The sequence below is a fragment of the Ornithorhynchus anatinus genome, chromosome 4 (assembly GCF_004115215.2).
Source record: "Ornithorhynchus anatinus isolate Pmale09 chromosome 4, mOrnAna1.pri.v4, whole genome shotgun sequence".
Lineage (NCBI taxonomy): Eukaryota > Metazoa > Chordata > Mammalia > Monotremata > Ornithorhynchidae > Ornithorhynchus > Ornithorhynchus anatinus.
The window spans coordinates 104,036,901-104,063,017 of record NC_041731.1 but is presented as its reverse complement, the minus strand read 5'-3'; the positions used below and the strand labels follow the sequence as shown (position 1 = coordinate 104,063,017).

The window sequence follows — 26,117 nt, the reverse complement described above, 5'->3', positions numbered from 1 at the left end:
CCAAGATCTACAGACTGTGAAATCAGAGAATATTACCACAGCCAAGTCAGGACGTGTCATTTTGCTATACTCCATTGCAGGAGAGGAACCAGGGAAGAGACTCATTAAAGTAAAGCTAATTTAAAGTTACCCTGGGAAGAGATTCTCTGACATAGAATATATGTGAAAATCACGGCTCCGTCGATATATTTTTTTTCCAAGTAAAATACTCCGGTATGGTTCAGGATGCAGCCGGGCACTCATCTGCATAATTATGTACCTGAGGAAGAACGGCTTGTTGGATTCTCAGCAGTGCATTACAAAAGGAGAGGCAGACCCAGGTATCCAATTACTCCCATTTTGCTTCTTGTATCGCCCATGGCGAGAAAAGCAGAAGGAAACACGGAGGGAAGAAGAATTGCTTTTTAAAATTCTCCTCTCGCTGATAGCAGTTCACCATACACGGGAACAGTGAGGGGAAGTAGCGGAGAACGGTGGAAACAGGCGTTAAGGTCAGGGGAAGAAAATCTGGCCAAAAGAAATGCACTGAGGAAAAACTTCTGTTTGAAAAACAAAAGGAGACTGACATTTATTCCAATACCAAAATGTCCTTGGAAAATATTTTGACTTGACTGCTGTTGGGCTCCAAACCCATTTCAAATGAATTCTTCCCGATATTCTTCCCAAAGACATGAATCTTGAGATTGTCCCACTCCCTAAAATGCTCCTCTCTTCAACCTATCAATCAGAGGTATTTATTGAGCGCTTACCGTGTGCACAGCAATGGACCAAATACTTGGGAGAGTACAATGTGTTGCCTGCCCTCATATGACTTTCACTCTAGTGGGGAAGTTGGACATTAAAATGAATTACAGATAGTTGAGGCCATAGATTATAGGGCTATAGTATAGTGGCTACAGCACGGGCCTCGGAGCCAGAAAGACCCGGGTTCTAATCCTGCCACTGCCACTTGTCTGCTCCGTGACTTTGGGCAAGGTAATTAACTTCTCTGGGCCTGTTACCTCATCTATAAGATGGGGATTAAGACTGTGAGCCCCATGTGGGGCGGCGACTTTGTCCAACCCAATTTGCTTGTATCCACCCCAACGCTTAGTACAGCGCCCGGCACATAATAAGCGCTTAACGAGTGCCACAGTATTAACTATTATCGTTATTATTATCATTACTTGTGCATAAAGGATGTGGGGCCTGGGGTGGGTTGAATATCAAAGTGCTTAAGTGGTACAGTCCCGAGTGTATAGAGGATGGAGAAGGGAGGGAGAATGATGGCAGTGGAGGGAGACATGAGAGGTTTGTCAAAGAAGGCTTCCTGGAGGAGACATGATTTTAGTAAGGATTTGAAGTTGGGGATATAGGGAGGGGAGGAGAGTTCTAGGCCATAGGGAGAGTGTGAGCAAGGAGTTGGTTGTGAAAGAGAGACAAGATCAAGGCACAGGAATAAGGTATGGAGACAGAATCCCTGCTCGCCCCATGTTACCATATTCCCTGGATTTCCCAAGAAATGCAGTGTCAGAATAATCACATTCCTGCACATCGGCTAGCTCGCCTAGACCATCGTTCAGAATCACGTAGAGGCTTTAAGCAAGGAGCAACAAAGAAATATTTTAAAGGGTCTCGAGAAGCCACAGCTTCAACCACGCGGCAGGAGACTTGGATCCGTACCCTTTAAGCACTTGATATTCACTCCACCCTCCACCCCGCGGCCCCCATCTACGTATCTGCAATTTATATATTTATATTAGTGTCCTCCTCCCCCTCTAGACCGTAAGTTCCTTGTGAGCAGGGAACACGTTTTCCAATTTGGTTGCATCATACCCTCCCGAGCGCTTCGTACAATGCTCCGCACACAGTAATGAATAAATCCTGTTGACTGACGGATTGATAGCTGTGGATATCTGTGACCCGAGAGCAGTGAAGGGGCAGTGGCACGGGAATGACAGGAGTGACCTTCTGGGAGGTCACCCTAGCAATCCATGCAGCCAGGGTGGACCGGCTATGCTTTAGACTCCGGTTCTGCCTGGGCAGGGGAGGTCCGGCGGGGCCCTCGGGACAGATTTCTCCCTGGCACCTACGTGGAGTTGCCTCTCTGCCTCAGCGACACACGCTGACCCGTCCGAAATGGTCAGGGCTATTTTTAGTCCAAATAACAGCTGCCAGGATGGGAGAGGGAAGCGGCTGATGGGAGAGCTGCAGGGGGGACCCCCGAGGATTTGGGGGACCCTCTGAGAGCCGTGGGCCCAGGGTCCGGGGCACATACACCCTCACTATCTAATGACAGAGCAACCCAGAGGGGAGAGGAATTGTCAGTCAGTTCGATCACCAGCGCACTCCTTACGGGTAGTGTCGTCTTCAGAGAGCGTACTCCTCTCTCTCTTTCTCTGTCTGTCTCTCTCTTTCATGGTATTTATTCGTTCGATAGTATTTATCGAGCACTTACTATGTGCAGAGCACTGTACTAAGCGCTTGGAATGTACAATTGGACAACAGATAGAGACAATCCCTGCCCACTGACGGGCTCACAGACTAATCGGGGAAGACGGACAAAGACAATAGCAATAAATAGAATCAAGGGGATGGACATCTCATTAACAAAATAAATAGGGTAATTAAAATATATACAAATGGGCAAATGAGCACAGTGCTGAGGGGAGGGGAAGGGAGAGGAGGAGGAGCAGAGGGCGCTTACTATGAGGCAGGCACTGTTCTAAGCAGTGGGGGAGGATACGAGCAAATGGGGTTAGTCTCTGTCCCACGTGGGGCTCACAATTCCAATCCCCATTTTACAGAGGGGGTAACTGAGGCACAGAGAAGAGAAGGGACTTGCCCAAGGTCATATAGCAGAGAAGTGGAGGAGCCGGGATCAGAAGCCACGACCTCTGACTCCCAAGCCCGGGCTTTTTCCACTGAGTCAGGCTGCTTCTCTCTCTCTCGCTCGCTCTCTCCACGTTTCACATTTAGCATCTCTGCCGGTAACAACAAAATGCCAACTCTCAATCGGTGCTGTTGAGTGAGTGGCTTTTTTTGTTTCATTTCTCCATATATATCTGTCTCCAGTCCCCTCTTCCCCCTTTCATTTTTAGATTATGAGCCTCTCTGGGGACAGAGACGACGTCTAATCCCCACATGTTCTCTCCCAGTGCTCAGCGCAGTGCTCTGCCCGCAGTAAGCAGCGCGGCCGAGTGGAAAGAGTCCAGATCTGGGAGTCAGAGGACCTGGGTCCTAATCCCGGCTCCGCCACGTGTCTGCCGTGTGACCTTGGGCAAGCCACTTAACTTCTCTGGGCCACGGTCACCTCATCTGTCAAATGGGGATTGAGACTGCGAGTCCCATGTGGGACAACCCGATTATCTTGCATCTGCCCCAGTGTTTAGAACAGTGCTTGGCACATAGCAAGCGCTTAAGAAATGCCATTATTATTATTACCACCACCACTACTATTATTATAACGAGGTGGGTGACTTCACTGATCCACCAGCACCTGAAAAGAATCCCTCTGACACTGAGCCATCCTGCCTCCCCTGCCTACCACAACTTTTTCCTGTCACTGGATTTCCTGCATTTCTATATCTTCAATGATCTCTTTCAGGGGATTGGTTGATTAATTGATCGATTGATCGGTTGATCAGCTGGCCTCCTCTACCGGCACCGGAGGAAGAGATCCGTTCCTCAGAATCAGCCCGCTGCGTGTGATCGACCGATCTAAAGGTATTCCTGGTGCTGGACGGGTGGGCCAGTGTGTAGGCCGGGACAAGTCGCTTCTCTTCTCTGGGCCTCGGTTCCTCAACTATAAAATGGGGATTAATAATAAGAATACTAGTAATAATGGCGATATTTGCTAAGTGCTTACTAGTTCCAAGCACTGTTTTGAGTGCTGAGGGGATACAAGTTGATCAGGTTGTCCCACAAGGGGATCACAATTTTTTATCCCCATTTTACAGATGAGGTCACTGAGGCACAGAGAAGTGAAGTGACTTGCCCACAGTCACACAGCTGGCAAGCGGCAGAGCCGGGATTAGAACCCACGACCTCTGACTCCCAAGCCCGGGCTCTTTCCACTGGGCTACTCCCCATGTGGGAGAGGGACCATGTCCAATCTGGTTATTAAAAAAGAGGAGCAGCGTGGCTCAGTGGAAAGAGCCCGGGCTTGGGAGTCCATGGAGGTCATGGGTTCTAATCCCGGCCCCACTGCTTGCCAGCTGTGTGATTTTGGGCAAGTCACTTAACTTCTCTGTGCCTCAGTTACCTCATTTGTAAAATGGGGATGAAAACTGTGAGCCCCCCGTGGGACAACCTGATCACCTTGTATCCCCCCAGTGCTTAGAACAGTGCTTTGCACATAGTAAGCGCTTAACAAATACCACCATTATTATTATTATTTTTTAATCTATCCCAGTGCTTAGAACAGTGCCTGGAACATAGTAAGTGTTTCACAAATTCTGTAAAAAAGAAAAAAGCTCCCAGTGAGGGTAGAAAGGAGTTGTTCGTGCTCATCAAACGCACACTCAGGAGAGGGAAAAGAGCCCGGGGCGGCGGAGATTAGATTACAAGGAAGAGAATGGGAGAGGCCGTGTGGCCTAGTGGATGGAGCACGGATCTGGTTTGTGATCCCGCCTCTGCCACTTGTCTGCTGAGTGACCTTGGGCAAGCCATTTCACTTCTCTGCGCCTCAGTTACCTCCTCTGTTTAAAGGGGATTAGGACCGTGAGCCCCATGGGGGATACTGACGGTGTCCAACGTGCTCAGCTTTTACCTACGCCAGCACTTAAATGGGCGCCTGGCTTATAGGCAGTAACAGATAGCGTAAAAATAAATAAATAAGAGTCCACATAAGGCCAGACCACCTTGGGTTTTTTTTTTAATTTGGTATTTGTATAAAGTGCTTCCTATGTGCCAGTCACTGTAGAAGCTACAATCCAATCATTCATTCATTCAGTCGTATTTATTGAGTACTGATTGTGTGCAGAGCACTGTACTAAGTGCTTGGGAGAGTACAATATAATAATAATAATGATGACGATGATGGCATCTGTTAAGCGTTTACTATGTGCAAAGCACCGTTCTAAGTGCTGGGGGGATACAAGGTAATCAGGTCGTCCCACGTGGGGCTCACAGACTTCATCCCCATTTTACAGATGAGGCAACTGAGGCCCAGAGAAGTGAGGTGACTTGCCCAAAGTCACACAGCTGACAAGTGGCAGAAGCGGCATTAGAACCCATGACCTCTGACTCCCAACCCTGGGCCCTTTCCACTAAACCTCGCCGCTTCTCCAATAATAAGCAGACCCACTCCCTGCCCACAGTGAGCTTATATCCTATGACACAAGTCACATCCCCCATGGGGCTCACAGACTTCATCCCCATTTTACCGAGGAGGGAACTGGGACGTAGAGAAGTGACTTGCCCAAGATCACACAGGCAGACAAGTGGCAGAGGCAGGATTAGAATCCAGGACCCAGGCCCATTCTCTATCCACTAGACCCTGTTGCTTCTCTGTTCTACACTGGTGCCAGAGAGCGCCACGGCCAGAAGCAGAGCCAGTCCAGCCCAGCCCTAGTCCGGGCACCGGCAAGATCCAGGCTGGGACCAGAGCCAGGGTTGACCTGGTAGCCCTCTCTCCTTATTGAGGGGCCGGACTGGGAATTGATTGCCTTCTCTGCCCGGGGCCTCCGCTCCTTAGAGAGAAGATGGGACAAGATTCCAGGTGTCTGGAGTGGTCCCTTTGTGCCTACCCCAAACGGGACCTGCACCCCTAAGGGTCAGGATACCCCTAAAAGTAATTGTCTTATTTCTGAAGCACCTACTATGTGCCAGGCACTGTGCTAAGCTCTGGAGGGGCTACACACAAATCAGCTTGGACACAGTCCCTGTGCCACATGTAATTTGCCCCCCTCCTACCTCACCCCCCTTCTCTCCTTCCGCCGCCCAGCCCGCACACTCCGCTCCTCCGCCGCTCACCTCCTCGCGGTGCCCCGTTCTCGCCTGTCCCGCCGTCGACCTCTGACCCGGAACGCCCTCCCTCCTCACGTCCGCCAAACTGGCTCTCTTCCCCTCTTCGAGGCCCCGCTGAGAGCTCACCTCCTCCGGGAGGCCTTCCCAGATTGAGCCCTCCCTTTCCCTCGGCTCCTCCTCCCCTCCCCATTCCCCCTTCCCCCGCCCCACGGCACTCGTGTATATTTGTGCACATTTATTACTCTATTTGATTAATGATGTGTATATAGCTATGATTTTATTTATCTCTTTTGATAGCATCGATGCCTGTACTTGTTTGGTTTTGTTGTCTGTGCCCCCCTTCTAGACTGTGAGCCTATTATTGGGTAGGGATTGTCTCTGTCCGTTGCCGAATCGTACTTTCCAAGCACCTAGTACAGTGCTCTGCACACAGTAAGCGCTCGATAAATACGACCGAGTGAATGCATGAATGAATGTCTGTTTACTTGTATTGCTGTCTGCCTCCCCACCTCTAATAATAATAATAATGTTGGTATTTGTTAAGCGCTTACTATGCGCAGAGCACTGTTCTAAGCGCTGGGGTAAATACAGGGTAATGAGGTTGTCCCACGTGAGGCTCACAGTCTTCGTCCCCATTTTACGGATGAGGGAATTGAGGCACAGGGAAGTTAAATGACTTGCCCACAGTCAAGCAGTCTAGACTGTGAGCTCGCTGTGGGCAGGGATTGTCTCTCTTTAGTGCTGTATTGCACTTCCCTAAGTGCTTAGCACAGTGCCCTGCACACAGTAAGTGCTCAATAAGTATGATTGAATGAATGAATGAATGAATGTAGGGGGCGCATTGTCTTAATCCCCATTTTACAGATGAGGGAACTAAGGTACTGAGAAGTGACGTGCCGACCGTCACAGAGCAGACGAAACTGCAGAGCCGGGATTAAAACCCAGGTCCCCCTGACTCCCAGGCCCGGGCTCTATCCACTAGGCTACGCTGCTTCTCCTAGATCTGCCCCAGACCTGCCCTGGGGGGCGGGAAGCTTCAAGATGTTAGAAAAATGGCCTAGTTGTTGTTATGGCATTTCCTAAACCCTTACTAGCTGTCAAACTGTGTTCGAAGCATTGGCATATATATAAGAGAATTATGGTAGAACATCATCCCTGTCCCACTTGGGACTCACAGGCTACGTAGGAGGGAGAAAAGGCATTGAATCTCCAATTTACAGATGAGGAAACTGAGGCACAGAGAAGTGAAGTGACTTGTCCAAGTACACATGGCAGATAAGTGGCAGAACTGGAATTAGACCCCAGGTCCTCCGACTCCCGGGCCCATGTTCTTTCCACCAGGCCGTGCTCGATTCCCCTCCTCGACAGACTTCCGCCTAAATACGGTTTTCCGATCGAACGAATCCAACACGTATACGGAAACCCACAGGTCTCTTCCCCAGCGAAGTAGCCAAGTCTGCTCACCTGCTTGTCAGCGGGATGGGACATTTTCCTGTTGGCCTGCTGATTCAATTTCAGGAATGGGAAGGAATAGCTTGGGCAAGACACGGAGCACTGGTGATTTTTGTTGTTTATTTGTATTAAAGGATGGAAGGTCAGTACGATTATCTCGCCCGCTAATTCGGCCAATCACATAGCCGCTCCTCGTTAAAGTAAAGCTACGTGCTGAATAGCCAAAGTCAGGGAGGTGAAGAGGGCGTGTAAACACTGCCGGGGAAAACTCAGCTTCAGTCGGTCATCCTTTCGTTCTCCCCCGAGATTTACTCCTCCGTTGAGCTCAGTCCACGGAGGTGTTTTTTTCTCAAATAGGAGAGCACTTTTCTTGTGGAGAGAGACAGGTTTTGGCAACGAAAGTCCATCGCCCCTCATTATAATAATGTTGGTATCTGTTAAGCGCTTACTCTGTGCAGAGCACTGTTCTAAGCGCTGGGGTAGATACAGGGCCATCAGGTTGTCCCGCGTGAAGCTCACAGTTAATCCCCATTTTCCAGATGAGGTAACTGAGGCCCAGAGGAGGTGAAGTGACTTGCCCACAGTCACACAGCTGACAAGCGGCGGAGCCGGGATTCGAATTCATGACCTCTGACTCTTTATTCATTTTGTCTGTGCCAGTATGGATCCGGGCCTTTAGTCATCAGAGTCAGATTTTCACGTGGAGCGAAGGGCCGGGAAAGGAGGAGGGGACTTTAAGCAGGAGGGGGGGGACCGCGAGGGAGCGGAGAGGCCAGGAAGCCACCGTTCGATGTATTTCCCGGACTGTCCGGAAGTTCTCAGTAGCAGCAGGGATTGGGGATGAGCAGGGATCGGAGTCCAACTTAATTAGCCTCTATGGTTTTGGTCACCTCTAGGTGTGCACTGAAGTACATACATCAGACACTCTGTTGTATTCTACTCTTCCAAATGCTCAATAATGACAATTATGGTATTAAGCGCTTACTACGTGCCAGGCACTGTATTAAGCGCTGGGGTGGATACAAGGAAATCGGGTTAGACGCAGTCCCCGTCCCACGTGGGGTTCACAATCTCCGCCCCCATTTTAGAGATGAGGTGACAGGCCCAGAGAAGTAAAGTGACTTGCCCAAGGTCGCCCAACTGACAAGTGGCGAAGCCGGGATTAGAATAATCACGTCGGTATTTGTTAAGCGCTTACTCTGTGCCGAGCACTGTTCTAAGCGCTGGGGTAGATACAGGGTAATCAGGTCGTCCCACGTGAGGCTCACAGTTAATCCCCATTTTACAGATGAGGTCACTGAGGCACAGAGAAGTGAAGTGACTTGCCCTCAGTCACCCAGCTGACAAGTGGCAGAGCCGGGATTCGAACTCATGACCTCTGACTCCCAAGCCCGGGCTCTTTCCACTGAGCCACGCTGCTTCTCTAACCCACGACCTTCTGACTCCCAGGTCCGTAGGCACTTAATAAATACCAGTGATGGATTGATTGATCGTATGCACGTCATGTATCCATATGCACTGTATGTAGAACCTTATTTGTACATTCCAAGCGCTTAGTACGGTGCTCTGCGCATAGTAAGCGCTCAATAAATCCTATTGAATGAATGAATGAACCTTCTCACTTTCCCTCGATCTCGCCGCTGACCTCTTGCTCACATCCTGCCTCGGGGATGCCAGGGATTGTCTCTCTTTATTGCTGTATTGTACTTGCCAAACGCTTAGTACGGCGCTCCGCACACAGTAAGCGCTCAATAAACGCAACCGAATGAAAGCGGTGTCTCTTTTCTATAAGGGGATCTCTGAAACCCCCCGGAAAAAACCTTTATCCTTCAGCAGGCTCATCCCACGGAGTAGATGACGGGAGGGGGATTCTATCTCAACTCTGGGGAGAAATTAAACTTGTGTTAATAATTGCGGAATTCATTAAGCTCTTACGCCAAACACGTGACCAAGTACTGGGGTAGATCCAAGATGATCAGGTTGGGGCACAACCTCTCCCAGAGGGGGCTCGCGGTTTAAGAGGGAGGGAGAACAGGTTTCGAATCCCCATTTTAAAGAGGAGGAAAATGAGGCGCTGAGAATTTAGTCGACTTGTCCAAGGTCACGCAGAAGTGGCGGGGGACGGCATTAGAACCCAGGTCCCCTGGTCTCCGGGCCCGTTCTCGTTCCACGGGGCGGCAATTGAATCCTTGGGAATTTAAAATGGTCATCGCTACCATCTCAGAGTATGTGAGGATGGAATCTGAATCCATTAAACTTTATTATGTGGTTTAGGGGATGAGTCTCCTCCCTTCAGCCTGACAGCCTAGAAGGGACGTAACCCCCATTTCCCCGTTTCTGGTGGTGGTATCCAGGAGACCTCCATCCCCTAATCCCAAAGCTGCTGGGGACAGAGGAAAGACCCGATCCCCATATTTTTTTTTCCCTAGAAAGGGATTTTGCCCAGTTCTCTGACCTGAAGCAAGTTAAACACAGCCCGCGGCAGCTCAAGGCTGCGGCTCCCATCATCAGGGAGAACTCTGGGTCCCCTTGCTGACGCTTTGGTGACAAGGGGAAGCAGTGAAATCCAAGTATTTATTGAGCACTTACTCCGTCCAGAGCACAGCATTAAGTTCTCAGGAGAGAACAGACTCGGTAGACACCGTCCTCGCCCTCAAAGTGCTTTTAATCCACTGGAGGAGCTAAGAAGTTCAAGGCTCTCCACAATACAGTGGACTCTCCCCCGTTTCAAAGGTTGGAGTGACAGATGTTTACCGCAGTTGGTCTAGGCAAAAATCTTCCTCTATTTCCCTGAAAAAAGGGATCTAGAGGTTTGAAAGTTTCTCCTTGGGTCCTCGGTTCTTTCTAGGGGGGCCGTCGTGAAGATCTATTTCCATTTCTCTGGGCTATTGTGTGACTCTCCGATCAGATAACAATTCCTGCCGTGAGTCACTCTGACACTCTACGATGGGCTCACACAGTTACACAATTATACACTTTCCAACTCCACCCCCACACCATCAATTTAGGGACCGCTGACGGCACAGCAAGACCTAATCATTCATTCTTTCATTCAGTCGTATTTATTGAGCGCTTACTGTGTGCAGGGCACTGTATTAAGCACACGGGACGTACAGTTCGGCAACAAATAATCAAACCCCAAGTCAGCAAGTTCTAAGAGAACCGCCCTTCGATTTCTATAATCTGTTTTCACCTTTAATGTCTGTGTCAAACCGATCATGGCTATAACATTTTTATAGTCTTGTCTGACTTAGATCTTAATTCAGCAGAGATCCGGTGAAGATCTAGAGAGGCAGCGAGGCTCAGTGGAAAGAGCCCGGGCTTGGGAGTCCATGGAGGTCATGGGTTCTAATCCCGGTTCCGCCACTTGCCAGCTGTGTGACTTTGGGCAAGTCACTTCACTCCTCCGTGCCTCAGTGACCTCATCTGTAAAATGGAGATTAAAACTGTGAGCCCCACGTGGGACAACCTGATTACCTTGTATCCCCCCGGCGCTTAGAACGGTGCTTTGCACGTAGTAAGCGCTTAACAAATACCACCATTATTAAGAGCAGATATTTCCTGCAGAAATGAGGATCCTGAAGCTGTTGATTGGTAGGTTAATAGAAGGTTAAAGCCATTTAAAGCGAATTAAAACACAACGTTTGAAAAGAGGCTGATTGAGTACAGAATCCTTCTGCTAAAGACCTATTTGGTTCAACAGAGAAGCAGTGTGGCCTAGTGGATTGAAGCCGAAACTGGGAGTCAGAGGACTTGGCTGTAATCCCGACTCTGCCACTTGTCCGCTGTGTGACCTTGGGCAAGTCACTTAACTTCTCTGTGCCTCAGTTACCTCACCTGTAAAATGGGGATCAAAAATGTGAGCTCCATCCCCTTGATTCTGTTTACTGTTATTGTTCTTGTCCGTCCGTCTCCCCCGATTAGACCGTAGGCCCGTCAAAGGGCAGGGACCGTCTCTATCTGTTACCCATTTGTCCATTCCGAGCGCTTAGTCCAGTGCTCTGAATGAATACTACTGAATGAATGAACACAGACTGTATCCAAATTGATTATCATGTACCTTCCCCAGTGCTTAAATACAACACTTAACGCACATTATTTTTTCGGGTTTATTTTAACCGCTTACTATGTGTCAAGCACTGTTTTTGTACAGCATTTGTTAAGCACGTACTAGTTTCCAGGCACTGTTCTAAGCGCTGGGGTAGATTAAAGGTAATCAAGTTGGACACAGTCCATGGCCCACAGGGGGCTCGCCCATTTTACAGATGAAGTAACGGAGACACGGAGAAATCAAGTGTCTTGGCTAAGGTCACACAGCGGGCAAGTGGCGGAGTGGGATTAGAACCCGGGTCCTTCTGACTTCCAGCCCCGTGCTCTATGCGAAGTGATTTGTCCACTTCAGATCAGACAGAGGACAAGTGGCAAAGCTGGGATTGGAACCCAGATCCTTCTGACTCCCAGGCCCTTGCTCTATCCATTAGCCCATGCTGTCCCCCTTAACAAATACCATTAAAGAATAAAAATGACAACAAAAAATCCTTGCCATTAAAACATCCCTGCAGGCTAAGTTGAGTGATGTAAGTCAGTGTCAGGTTGTGGTGAGGTGAAGCTGTACAATTATCACCGTAACATTCTCTAATCATAGTAATCAAAATGATAGTGTTAAGAGCTTGTTACTAATACTAATAATAATAATTGTGGTATTTATCAAGCAGTTACTATATGCCAGGCACTGTACTAAACACTGGGGTGGATACAACCAAATAGGTTTGGACAAAGTCCCTGTTCCATGTGGGAATCACAGTCTCAATCCCCATGTGACAGATGAGGGAACTGAGCAACCACGCAGCATTCATTCTTTCGTTCGTTCGTATTTCTCGAGCGCTTACTGGGTGCGGAGCACTGTACTAAGCGCTTGGAAAGTACAATTCGGCAACAAATAGAGACAATCCCTACCCAACGTCGGGCTCGCGGTCTAAAACGGGGGAGACGGACAACAAAACAAAACAAGTAGGCAGGCATCAATAGCGTAATAGCGGCAAGCACTGAACCAAGTACTCTGATGATTCACGATCATAGATCCTGAGGGGCTCCTACTCTTCCTTTCGTCTTTCCAACCAGAATAAATAGGGTCTCTCGCGTTGGTCGTCAATCTCGGCCCTATTCCGGTCGTGACTCCAGGTCTCCGAATTCAAGGCTGTCCATCAGAGCACTTCCGATGCCTCGACGGGGCCGGAAAGGCTGGATTTGGGCTCCGTTCCCAGGACTGACCCAGCTCTAGCTCCTTGGGCTTGGCAGGAATGTCCTGCAAAACTTGCCCAAGTACAGAAGCCGATCTTGACGGAAGACCGTGATAATTAATCATTATGGTGCTTGCTAAAGGCTTAATTATGTGCCAGGCACTCTTCTAAGCACTGGGGTAGCTACAGGTTGGAGAAGCAGCGTGGCTCAGTGGAAAGAGCACGGGCTCATGAGTTCGAATCCCAGCTCTGCCACTTGTCGGCTGTGTGACTGTGGGCGAGTCCCTTAACTTCTCTGTGCCTCAGTTCCCTCATCTGGAAAATGGGGATGAAGACTGTGAGCCCCACGTGGGACAACCTGATTCCCCCGTGTCTACCCCAGCGCTTAGAACAGTGCTCGGCACATAGTGAGCGCTTAACAAATACCAACATTATTATTATTATTATTATTAAAATGGGGATTAAGACTGTGAGCCCCACGTGGGACAACCTGATTCCCCCGTGTCTACCCCAGCGCTTAGAACAGTGCTCGGCACATAGTGAGCGCTTAACAAATACCAACATTATTATTATTATTATTATTATTACAGGTTACTCAGGCTGGACACACTCCCTGTCCCATACTGGGCTCACAGTCTATATCCCCATTTTTTACAGGTGAGGTAACTGAGGCCCAAAGAAGGTAAAGTGATCTGCCCAAGGTCACACGGCAGACACGTGACAAAGCCGGGATTGGAACCGGTCCTACCGGCTCCTAGGGCCATGCTCTATCCACTAAACCACACCGCTTCTCCGAAGAGACACTGGGCTGGACTCCTGGGCCCTGGAGCCTGCGACTCAAGGCTGGAGAAGGGGGGAACGGGTGTGGGCAGGGAACGTGTCTGTTACACTGTTATCGTGGCTCAGTGGAAAGAGTCCGGGCTTGGGAGTCCGAGGTCATGGGTTCAAATCCCGGCTCCGCCACTTGTCAGCTGGGTGACTGTGGGCAAGTCACTTCACTTCTCTGGGCCTCAGTGACCTCATCTGGAAAATGGGGATTAAGACCGTGAGCCTCACGTGGGACAACCTGATGATCCTGTATCTACCCTAGCGCTTAGAACGGTGCTCTGCACATAGTAAGCGCTTAACAAATACCAACATTATTATAGCCGAGACTGGTAGAGCACTGGAAACTCTTCAGGTGCCATCCCGAGAGTGGGAAATCTCTCTCTCACTCTTCCGTTAAAATCAACCCTTATGTCAAGAGTGTAGCCACAGGAGAATGTCTTAACAAGTACCATAATTATTATTATTAGTAATAATAATAATAATAAATACAACAATGATTACCACAATTGCAGTACCTTATGTAATGCCGTGTGATGGATGCCATTAACGTGCCACCATTCCTAGTGGCGGCAGAGATGGCAGGGAGCTGTGGGTGCCCTCGGTTTACCCCACGTGCCGAACCGGGTAGCTAGGGCTGGGCAGCCTTTGGTGTGGAAGGCGTCGGGGGTGGTGGGCGGTGAGCATGAGGCTGGGAGTCAGAAGATCACGGGTTCTAATCCCGACTCAGGCACTTGTCTGCTGTGTAATCTTGGGCAAGTCGCTTCGCTTCTCTGGGCCTCAGTTACCTCATCTGTAAAATGGGGATTAAGACCGGGAGCCCCACGTGGGACAGGGACCGTGTCCAACCCGATTAACTTGTATCTACCCCAGTGCTTAGAACAGTGCTTGGCACCTAGCACATAACAAGCAGGATAGTTATTATTATGTGCAACAGGGATTGTGTCCAACTGATTTGCTTGTATTTAATAATAATAATAATAATGTTGGTATTTGTTAAGCGCTTACTATGTGCTGAGCACTGTTCTAAGCGCTGGGGTAAACATAGGGGAATCAGGTTGTCCCACGTGGGGCTCACAGTCTTAATCCCCATTTTCCAGATGAGGGAACTGAGGCACAGAGAAGTTAAGTGACTTGCCCACAGTCACACAGCCGACAAGTGGCAGAGCTGGGATTCGAACTCATGAGCCCTGACTCCAAAGCCCGTGCTCTTTCCACTGAGCCACGTATTTCCCCCAGAGCTCAGTATGATGCCTGGCAAAAAGTAAGCACTTAATCAATACCACAATTATCGTTATTATTATTATTAGGGCTGCTGACGGGGAGGAGTCAGAAAGACCCCCACCATAACCAAGGGGCATCTCCTGGCATGTCTCTCCTCCTCCACCCCTCTCCATGCTTTACCCTGCGGTTTGCTCTCCCGAAAACAAAGGTGGTTGAATAATAATTATTATTATAATAATTGTGGTATTTGTTAAGTGCTTACTATCTGAAGAGCAGGGACTGGGGGAAAGAAGGTGTATCAAGGGAACTCTTTAATGCCCTCATTACTAGACACAGCGAAGCTGGAACCCTGGTAATAATAATGTTGGTATCTGTTAAGCGCTTACTATGTGCCGAGCACTGTTCTAAGCGCTGGGGGAGATACAGGGTCATCAGGTCGTCCCACGTGAGGCTCGCGGTCTTCATCCCCATTTGACAGATGAGGTCACTGAGGCCCAGAGAAGTGAAGTGACTCGCCCACAGTCACACAGCTGACAAGGGGCAGAGCCGGGATGCGAACCCGTGACCTCTGACTCCCAAGCCTGTGCTCTTTCCACTGAGCCACGCGGCTTCTCTACTCCATTAATCCATCAACCGATCGTGCTTACTGAGCGTCTACTGCCCCTGCGTTGATCTGGCCCTGCTTTGGTCCATCCTAAAATCATTCCTTCCCCTCTCAGGGTGGCACCTGGAGGGTTTTCAGTACTCCACCAGTCTTGACTACGGGCAGGACAGTCAAGCAGAGGCCTGTCCATCCCATTCCTAGCTTGGCCAGTGGCTAGCGAGCGGAAGGCCATCTGCTCCAAGTCAAAAGTCACCTGTGCTGGGCGGCAGGGGAGAGAGTCGAGGGTGAAGACTTGGGTTTATCGCGTGGAAGGAGGCACTGGTAAACCGTTTCCGGATTTTTACCAAGAAAACTCTACCTGAGCGATTGCTGATGGAGGTTGGGCGCTCTGGGAGAGATGCGTCCATGGAGTCGCTGCGGGTCGGAGACGAATCGACGGCGTGAGTCAAGACGAAAATCATTCCTTAAGGGTTTTCATCCTCATCGTCCACATAATAATAACGATTACAACCGTGGCATTTGCTAAGCCTCTCCTACGAACCGATGCTTTATGCGGCAGGAGAGTCTGCATTTGCTGATGAAGTTTAGAGCTGTGCCATAGAGGCGCTACCCGTAATAGAAAGATCAAAGCCGAAGGGTCGGACGAAGTCGATTCGCCTACGCCGGGCAGCAGCGGCGCGGGAGAGAGTCGAAAGCGGACGGTCGAGGGATCAAAATGTTGACGAAAGACAACGGCAGAGGCTCGAGTTTTTACCGCGTGGAAGAAAGCAAAGGCAAACCACTTCCGTATCGTTACCGAGAAGACCCTCCCGTACCAGAGCGACTCTGTGACAGAAGATGGGATGTTCTGCAGAGAATGTGCTCATGGAGTCACTACGGGACAGAAATGAACCCACGGCATTTGAAAAAGAAAATCGTTAAGCGCTTACTCTGTGCCAAGCACTGTACCGAGTACTGGGGTAGATACTATGTACTTGGGTTGGACACAGTCCCTGTCCCACATTAGGCTCACAAGTCTTCATCTCCATTTTACAGATGAGGTAACCGAGGCACAGAAATATGAAGTAAATTGCCCAAGGCCACACGGCGGACAAGTGGCGGAGCCAAGATTAGAACCCAGGACCTTCTGACTCCCAGGCCCGCGCTCCATCCACTAAGCCGCGCTGCTTCGTGCGTGTGGCTGTACAGAGCACGTGGAAGAGAGAGCCTGTGCTGGCATTTCAAAACACGATGTGGCGCATCAGCCCCCACAGCTGTCATATCTTACAGGGGAAGCAGCGCGGCTCAGTGGAAAGAGCCCGGGCTTGGGAGTCGGGGGTCATGGGTTCGAATCCTCACTCTGCCACTTGGCAGCTGTGTGACTGTGGGCAAGTCACTTCTCTGTGCATCAGTGACCTCATCTGTCAACCTGATGACCCTGTGTCCACCCCAGCAAGTAGAACAGTGCTCTGCACATAGTAAGCGCTTAACAAATACCGACATCATCATTATTATTATCACCTCAAAATCTGCCTGGGTGTTGGAAGCGTTTACAGGAAGATTGCCGGGGGAAACGAAAGCTGATATGCACGTTTTCACCCTTTTTCCAGGCATGAAAATCGCCCACCGACACGGTGACGTGACGGGGGAAGTCGCCCGAGACTTTCAGGTGACAACTCCGGTCTCGGCGGTGGAGGGGGATTTTATGGGTGGCCTTTCCGTTTCGTGTTTTCAGGTGGCCTTCAGGGAGACTGATCAAGCATCTTCTGAGGACTGTCCTGAGCACAGTAGCGAGCACAGCAGCGAGCGGAGAAGGAGTCCGAGCTAGCTCTGCAAGGGACGGAGAACTGAGCGGAAAATGGCCGACATCACTGACTGCCCCAACCCAGAATGGGTGGAGGAAATTCTAGGTAAGGGTTGAGATATGGGCGACCTTTTCTACTCCTACCTGCGTCGTCCCTGTGCTCTTCGGTGTGGAAAGAACCTGGCTTACAGTCCTAGTGGCAGGCCCCTTCCTGAACAGATATCTGACTGCTCTGTTTACTCGACGGCTCTGAGAGAAAAAACAAAATGCCCTGCCTGGCAAGTCAAATCATTCAGTTGTGTTTATTGAGCGCTTACTATGTGCAGAGCACTGGACTAAGCGCTTGGAATGGACAAATCGGTAACAGATAGAGACCGTCCCTGCCCCTTGACGGGCTCACGGTCTGATCGGGGGAGACGGACAGACGAGAGCGATGGCAATAAATAGAATCGAGGGGATGAACGTCTCGTTAAAACAAACCCGGGGATCTTGGTGTCTGGAGAAGCAGCGTGGCTTAGTGGACGGAGCGTGGGCCTGGGAGTCAGAAGTTCCTGGGTTCCACTCCCGGCTCTGCCACGTGTCTGCTGTGTGACCTTGGGCAAGTCACTTATCTTCTCTACGCCTCAGTTACCTCATCTGTAAAATGGGGATGAACGTGAGCCCCGGGTGGGACAGAGGCTGCGTCCAACTGATTAATTTGTATCTAGCCCAGCGTTTGATAATAATAATGTTGGTATTTGTTAAGCGCTTACTCTGTGCCGAGCACTGTTCTAAGCGCTGGGGTAGATACAGGGTCATCAGGTCGTCCCACGTGAGGCTCACAGTCTTCATCCCCGTCTGACAGGTCACTGAGGCCCAGCGAAGTGAAGTGACTCGCCCAAAATCACACCGCAGACAAGCGGCGGAGTTGGGATTAGAACCCGTGACCTCTCACTCCTAAGAGCGGGCTCTTCCCACTGAGTCACGAACTTTTAGAACAGTCCTTGGCACACAGTAAGCGTTCAACAAGTCCCATAATTATTATTATCCCAGAACCGGAGCACGACGCTCCAAGAACGAAAGAGCTTGGGTCCGGGAGTCAGGAGGACCTGGGTTCGAATCTCAGGTCCACCACCCGTCTGCTGTGTGACCCTGGACAGGTCACTTCTCTGGGCCCGAGTTACCTCATTAGTAAAATGGGGGGTTAAGACTGGGAGTCCCCTGTGGGGCATGGACTGTAACCCACTTGATTATCTCATTTCTACCCCAGCACTTAGTACAGTGTCTGGCACGTGGTAAGTGCTCAGTAAAGGAAGCAGCATGACCTAGAGAAGCAGCGTGGTTCAGTGGAAAGAACCCGGGCTTGGGAGTCAGAGGTCATGGGTTCGAATCCCGGCTCTGCCACTAGTCAGCTGTGTGACTGTGGGCAAGTCACTTTACTTCTCTGTGCCTCAGTTACCTCATCTGTATAATGGGGATGAAGACTGTGAGCCCCACGTGGGACAACCTGATTGCCCTGTATCTCCCCCAGCGCTTAGAACGGTGCTCTGCACATAGTAAGCGCTTACCAAATACCAACATCATTATTATTGTTATTACCTAGTGGACAGAGAGCCCGATCTGGGAGTCAGTGGGGCCTGATTTCTAATCCCGTCTCTTGTCTGTTGTGTGACCACTTTGTCTTTTTTTGTTGTTGTTGTTGGTATTTGTTAATGCACAGGTTGTCTGCTGTGTGACCATCGGCAAGTCACTTAATTACTCTAATCCTCAGTTACCTCATATCTAAAATGGGGATTCAGATTGTGAACCCCAAGTTTATACCTACCCCAGGGCTTAGAACAGTTCTCGACTAATAATAATGATGTTGGTATTTGTTCAGCGCTTACACTGTGCAGAGCACTGTTCTAAGCGCTGGGGTGGATACAGGGTAATTAGGTTGTCCCACATGAGGCTCACAGTCTTCATCCCCATTTGACAGATGAGGTCACTGAGGCCCAGACAAGTTAAGTGACTTGCCCACAGTCACCCAGCTGACAAGTGGCAGAGCCGGGATTTGAACCCATGACCTCTGACTCCCAAGCCCGGGCTCTTTCCTCTGAGCCACGCTGCTGCTCAGCATATAGTAAGAGCTTAACAAATATTGTCAACATCATGAAAAAAATACCGTAAGAAAATGCACCCCTTCCTGCCTTCTGAGGCAGGCAATGAATTCATGCTGCGGAGTGGAGTTGCCGGTTAGGGGGAAGAATGAGCCCTCAGGGGAATTTGTGAAAAAGTCATACTTAATAATAATAATGTTGGTATTTGTTAAGCGCTTACTATGCGCCGAGCACTGTTCTAAGCGTTGGGGGAGATATAGGGTAATCAGGTTGTCCCAGGTGAGGCTCCCAGTCTTCATCCCCATTTTACAGATGAGGTCACTGAAGCACAGAGGAAGGGAAGTGACTTGCCCAAAGTCACTCAGCTGACAGGTGGCAGTGCCGGGATTAGAACCCACGACCTGACTCCTGAGCCCAGGCTCTTTCCACTGAATAGCAGGTAAAAATGCAGGAGTAGGTGGTGGACTGATTTGTAAATCCAGTGTATTCCTGCCGAGCTAACGTAGGTCTAACAGGTGGTGGAATGCACAGATAGAACGACTGTAAGCATTTGTTATTTGTCTATCGTTGTATTGTAATGGTAATGTTGGTATTTGGTAAGCGCTTACTATGTGCAGAGCACTGTTCTAAGCGCTGGGGTAGACACAGCGGAATCAGGTTGTCCCACGTGGGGTTCACAGTCTTCATCCCCATTTTACAGATGAGGTAACTGAGGCACAGAGAAGTGAAGTCACTTGCCCACAGTCACCCAGCTGCCAAGCGGCAGAGCCGGGATTCGAACCCATGACCTCTGACTCCAAAGCCCGTGCTCTTGCCACTAAGCCATGCTGCTTCTCCTCTCTCCCAAGTGCTTAGTACAGTGCCCCGCACGCAGTAAGTCCTCAATAAATACAATTTAATGAACGTGACTTGGCCCCCTCCATTTCAGTGAATTCTAGCGTGAAGCAAGCACGGGCAAAAGGTCTGCTAACGGCCTGAGTCCTCGTTTCCTTTTTGGGTGGGAATTCCTGGCATTTTACTGATCGACTGAGTCATCGCATGGATTTAAATATAACCTTTGCTCCAAAGCACTCAAACAACTTGAAATAAACATTTTTCAAACAAATCCAGCAACGAAGGGAAGAGGGGGATCAGAGGAAAGCTCGTTCCAGGACGGAGGCGGTTTATTTCCTCATCCGTGAAATGGGGATTCAATACCTGTTCTTCCTCCTAATTAGACCTTGAGCTCCAAGGGGGACAGGGACTGTGTCCTACCTGATTATCTGGTATCTGCCCCGGCACTTACTACGGTGCTTGGAGTGTAGTAAGCATTTAACAAATATCACTCTCATTGTTATTATCATAATCATTACTGTTATCATAATAATAATGTTGGTATTTGTTGAGCGCTTACTATGTGCAGAGCACTGTTCTAAGCGCTGGGGGAGACACAGGGGAATCAGGTTGTCCCACGTGGGGCTCACGGTCTTGATCCCCATTTTACAGATGAGGTCACTGAGGCCCAGAGAGGTTCAGCGACTTGCCCACAGTCACACGGCTGACAAGTGGCAGAGCCGGCATTGGAACCCATGACCTCTGACTCCAAAGCCCGGGCTCTTTCCACTGAGCCACGCCGCTTCTCCGTCATTATCATCAATGGCTAGTCCCCGTTGGAGGATAAGCTTGAAATATGAATTTGGGCGAAAGCACATTTCAGTCTCAGCCGACCTGTTAGAGATTGAAGGAATCTCATCTTTTCTGGGTTCGTCTGGGTAGGCGAATAATACCAAAGACATTTGGATTTAAATAAGTATGGTGACGTGAAGAGTAGAGGCTTTTAGCCAGGCAATCTGAGGAGGGAATATTTTTGCCTGAATTATCTGAATAATCGCCTCCATTTTTCATGCGTTTGAGACAGGCGGAGTTGTTTATTATTTCAGCGCGGCAGGACATTTTGTTTGCTGAAGGTCAGCCGACTCGATTAGGCAATGTTGGCTTCAGGATCTGATCATGTGCTTTTCTCCACAGCACAGGGATCAATCCCCTTTACATCAGGGATGAGCTTTTGACCCGGGCACACTCTCTGAGGTAAAGTGGGTAAAGCGTGCAGGAATCGGCTCCCTACGAAATATTTTAAAAAGACATGACTAAAGTCCTGATATTCCCGAAGTTCCTTGGAAGGTAAATCATCCGAGACTCTAAACTCCCTGTGGGCCGGAGTTTACCAATTCTGCTGTATTGTTCTCCCGGTACTCTGCACACAGTAAGCACTCAATAAATACCTGATTGATTGATTGATTGATTAATTGACCAGTTAGCAAGAAGAGCAGCAGGACACTGAATAACAATGATAAAAATTCTGGCATTTGTTAAGCGCTTACTATGTGCCAGACACTGTACTGAGGTGGATTACAAGTAAATCGGGTTGGACACGGTCCCTGTCTCACACGGGGCTCACAACCTTAACCCCTAGTCTGTAAAATCATTGTGGGCAGGGAAAGTGACTTTTTATTTTTGTACTGTACTCTCCCAGGCGTTTAGTACAGTGCTCTGCATGCGCTAAGTCTTATTCGATAAATAAGGTTGATTGAATGACTACAGATGAGGAAACTGAGGCCCAGAGAAGTGAAGCGACTCACCCAAGGCCACACGGCAGACAAGTGGCGGAGCCGGAATTAGAACCCAAGACTCCCAGGCCCGTGCTCTATCCACTACACCATGCTGCTCAAAAACCAAAAGCCCAGTTTGCACAGTGAGGATCGCCAATATGACCTGGACGTCAGAAGGACATGGGTTCTAATCCTGGCTCCATCACCTGTCTGCCTTGTGACCTTGGGCAAATCTTTACTTCTCTGTGTCTCAGTTATCTCATCTGTAAAATGGGGGTTAAGAATGTGAGCCCCATGTAGGAGAGAGACCGTGCCCAACCTGATTATCTTGTGAGCACCTCGGACCTTAGTTCAGTGCCTGGCACAAAATAAGCATTTAACAAATGCCGTTAAAAAAAAAAAGCAATGAGATTTACTGAGCATTTGGGAAACGTGCTTAGTACAGTGCACCGCACACAGTAAGCGCTCAATAAATATCACCGGTCGATTGCCTTCTCTTTGCCTCAGTTCCCTCATCTGTAAAATGGGGATCAACTGTGAGCCTCACGTGGGACAACCTGATGACCCTGTATCTCCCCGGGCGCTTAGAACAGTGCTCTGCATATAGTAAGCGCTTAACGAATGCCAACATTATTATTATTATTATCGACAAAGTAGGCTCCCCTAGAATTGGTAGACACATTCCCTGCACGCCAATAGTGCTGTCTTCCAGTATGACGGATAAATACGTGTCTGTTTCTTGTTACATTGTACTCTCCCAAGCGCTCAGTAAAGTGCTTTGCACGCAGTGCTCGCTAAATATGACTGACTGAATGAACACCTGACCGAAATCACAACGTAGAAATTCGCTCACCTAGTATTCTGAATTCAAACCGCCTTTTCCCTCACTCTATTTTTTTCTCCATTTCTCTCTCTGGAAATATTAACTATCAAACGTCACTCCGGAATCGAGTATTTTCTCCCCTTGTCCCCTCCCTCTACCTTTTCGGCCTTGGCCGAGCTGGGCCTTTCCTCAGCCACCATCAGACATGGGTTTTATCATTCCGGGCCTGAATACGAATGCAACCAGCAAGAGCATTTTTCTTGTCAGGAATTCCTTCTGGAGGAAAGGTTCCCGCTTTTCTATCACGGCGGAAGCTGCTTCCCAACCATTTTTAGCTGACTAGAGAAAGCCATTCAGCAGCAAAGATGCAGCCTACTCGCTATCCGCCCGGTAGCCGATGATATTTAATATGGTCAAATTCCAATTTAGCTGTAACTGCATTCTGCCAAACCAAATTCCCTTTTGTTGAAACTACACAGAATTATTTTTAACCCTTGAGAAGGCATATGAAAAACATTCCCCAGGGCCCTTCAGGGAAGGGGGAAGTGACTCATGAACGTATAATTCTTCTGTGTAATTCCCAAGTAATAATGATAATAATGTTGGTATTTGTTAAGCGCTTACTACGTGCAGAGCCCTGTTCTAAGCGCTGGGGGAGACGCAGGGTCATCAGGTGGTCCCACGTGAGGCTCACAGTCCTCATCCCCATTTTCCAGATGAGGTCACCGAGTCACAGAGAAGTGAAGTGACTTGCCCACAGTCAAACAGCTGACAAGTGGTCCGTAGAGAAGATGAGGTTTTTGTTTTTTCGGTTTGTGTTAAGTGCTTATCACGTGCCCGGCACTATATTAAGTGCTGTGGGCAGATGCAAGTTAATCAGGTTGGACACATTCCCTGTCCCACGTGGGGCTCCCAGTCTTAATCCCCATTTTCCAGATGAGGTCACTGAGGCCCGGAGAAGTGAAGTGACCCGCCCGGGGTCTCACGGAGGACAGGTGGCAGAGCCAGGATTAGATCCCAGGTCTTTCTGACTCCCAGGCCAACGTTCTCTCTACCAGACGACGCTGCTTATCGGTTCAGAAAATGTTGTTCAGTAAATAGTTCGGGATATACTGTTGAACCTGCCACTGCTATAGAAGAAGGGGAAAGAATACGGCAGAAAAGGATTACACTGGACGTTCCTATCGTACTTTCCCTAGAGCACAGTACGGTGTTCGGCACCCAGTAAGCGCTCAGTAAATACCATTTATTGACTGACTGGAGGATCACTGTGGGTCCAAGGCTGGATGAGCCAACACTCATGGCTCAGTGGAAAGAGCACGGGCTTTGGAGTCAGAGGTCATGGGTTCGAATCCGTGCTCCGCCACTTGTCAGCTGTGTGACTGTGGGCAAGTCACTTCACTTCTCGGTGCCTCAGTTACCTCATCTGTAAAATGGGGATTAAGACTGGGAGCCCCACGTGGGACAACGTGATCTCCTTGTGTCTACCCCAGGGCTTAGAACGGTGCTCGGCACATAGTAAGCGCTTAACAGATACCAACGTTATTATTAACAATATGGTGCGATGACTGGAGAACCGACAGAGTGCTAGGGTGAATTAATACGAGCATGTGTGTAAGGGTTACGGCTGAACACTGTTGGATATTTTAGAGAAGCAGCCGGGCTCAGTGGAAAGAGCACGGGCTTGGGAGTCATGGGTTCTAATCCTGCCTCCACCACTTGTCAGCTGTGTGACTTTGGGCAAGTCACTTTACCTCTCTGTGCCTCATTTACCTCATCTGTAAAATGGGGATTAAGGCTGTGAGCCCCACGTGGGACAATCTGATTATCCCCTATCCCACCCTCCCCAGCGCTTAGAACAGTGCTTGGCACATAGTAAGCGCTTAACAGATAGCATCGTTATTATTTATTATTTCTAGTTTACTCATTCACCTTCCTAGAAGACTGTAGGCCCGTCGATTAGACCGTAAGCCCTTCAAACGGCAGGGACCGTCTCTATCTGTTGCCGCCTTGTTCATTCCAAGCGCTCAGTACAGTGCTCTGCACACAGTAAGCGCTCAATAAATACTATTGAATGAATAGAAGTAGGGGGTTTCATCCTGATTTTTTTTTCTACAGTTCTAAGATCCCTTAAAATTCTAGGATTCCACATTGCTTTGGAAGTCTGAAAATACCACCTGACCCTTAAAGGCAATAAGGGCTTGAAAAAAAGTCAGAACTTGACCCTGTTAGTTTGAATTAGTATGCAAAGCTGGGACCGCTGCTATAAAGCTGGTGTGTAATCAGCTAGCTTTGAATTCTGCGGCTTTGGAGCCTATGAAAAGGAAGCTTCGTTTTCCTAATTCTTCCGCCCGAACTGTTTCTTTGTCAGATCTCGGCTCTCCGATAGGATTCTGGCTGATTCACCCAATTCCCTGTTTACCTCCGTTTCCTCGAGAAGGCTGTGGATATCCACCCGATGGGAAGAAAAATGGCCAGCCCGCCATCTGTATCGCTGACAATTACCACCGGTTCGAAGAAGCAGCGTGGCTTAGTGGAAAGAGCCCGGGCTTGGAAGTCGGAGGACGTGGGTTCTAATCCCGGCTCTGCCACTCGGTCTGCTGTGTGACCCTGGACAAGTCACTTAATCTCTCTGTGCCTCAGTTACCTCATCTGCAAAATGGGGATTAAAACTGTGAGCCCCACATGGGACAACCTGATTACTTCGTATCTGCCCTAGCGTTTAGAACGGTGCTTGGTACCTAGTAAGCACTTAAATACCGTCATCATTATTATTTTATTATTATTATTTTAAAAAAACCCCACCACCTAGTACCTCAGTGTCTTCACCAACAGGCTGCTCCACCAGCTTCAATTTGCAGTTAAAGTTACTGGGAAATCACTGACTTGTCCCAGTGGTAGAACCGGGATTAGAATTCATATCCTCAGATGCCTAGGCCGTAATCCTTGGGTCAAATTCCCCCCAAGAAGGATGAACTCATTCGTTAATATTATTATTATTGTTGTTGTTGTATGTGTTAAGTGTTATTACTTGTCAATTAATGTTAATCTCCCCCTGGAGACTGTCAGCTTGTTGAGAGGCAGAGAACGTGTCTGTCCACCCTTTTGTACTCTCCCAACCACTTAGTACAGTACTCTGCACATTAGAAGAAGCGCTCAATAAATACCATTAATGATGATGAAGCACTGTGCCAAGCACCCGGGGAGGTACGGATCAGATCGGGTCCCTGTCTCACACAGGACTCACAGGGTACTGAAGCCCATTTGGCACATGAAGAAACTGAGGCACAGAGAAGCCGAGTGGCCTGCCCAAGGTCACACAGCAGGAGAGTGGCAGAGCCAGGATTAGCACCTGACTCCCAGGTCCGGGCTTTTGCCACAGGAAGCTCAAAAACATTCCAACTGATTTTGTGCAAAAGATTCGCTTTCGGAATGCATGCGGCTGAAGGAGTCAGAGGAAACCGAATGGGGAAAAGAGCAATCAGTCATCATCAGCGGAACTTCATTTCCCTCCTGATTGTCGATTCCTTTCCGCTGCCATCCCACTCCAA

At 49.1% G+C, this 26,117-nt stretch overlaps 1 protein-coding gene across 1 annotated transcript in view; it reads right to left on the bottom strand.

Moving 5' to 3' along the window:
* The window catches only part of LOC100078972 (uricase-like), a 43,592-nt gene extending 36,081 nt beyond the window's left edge, over positions 1–7,511 (bottom strand). Inside the window, exon 1 of the mRNA XM_029064035.1 lies at positions 7,414–7,511. Coding sequence (XP_028919868.1) covers positions 7,414–7,437 — 24 coding nt within the window. The 5' untranslated portion in view covers positions 7,438–7,511. The remainder of the gene's footprint in view (positions 1–7,413) is intronic.
* Between the last annotated feature and the right edge of the window lie 18,606 nt (positions 7,512–26,117).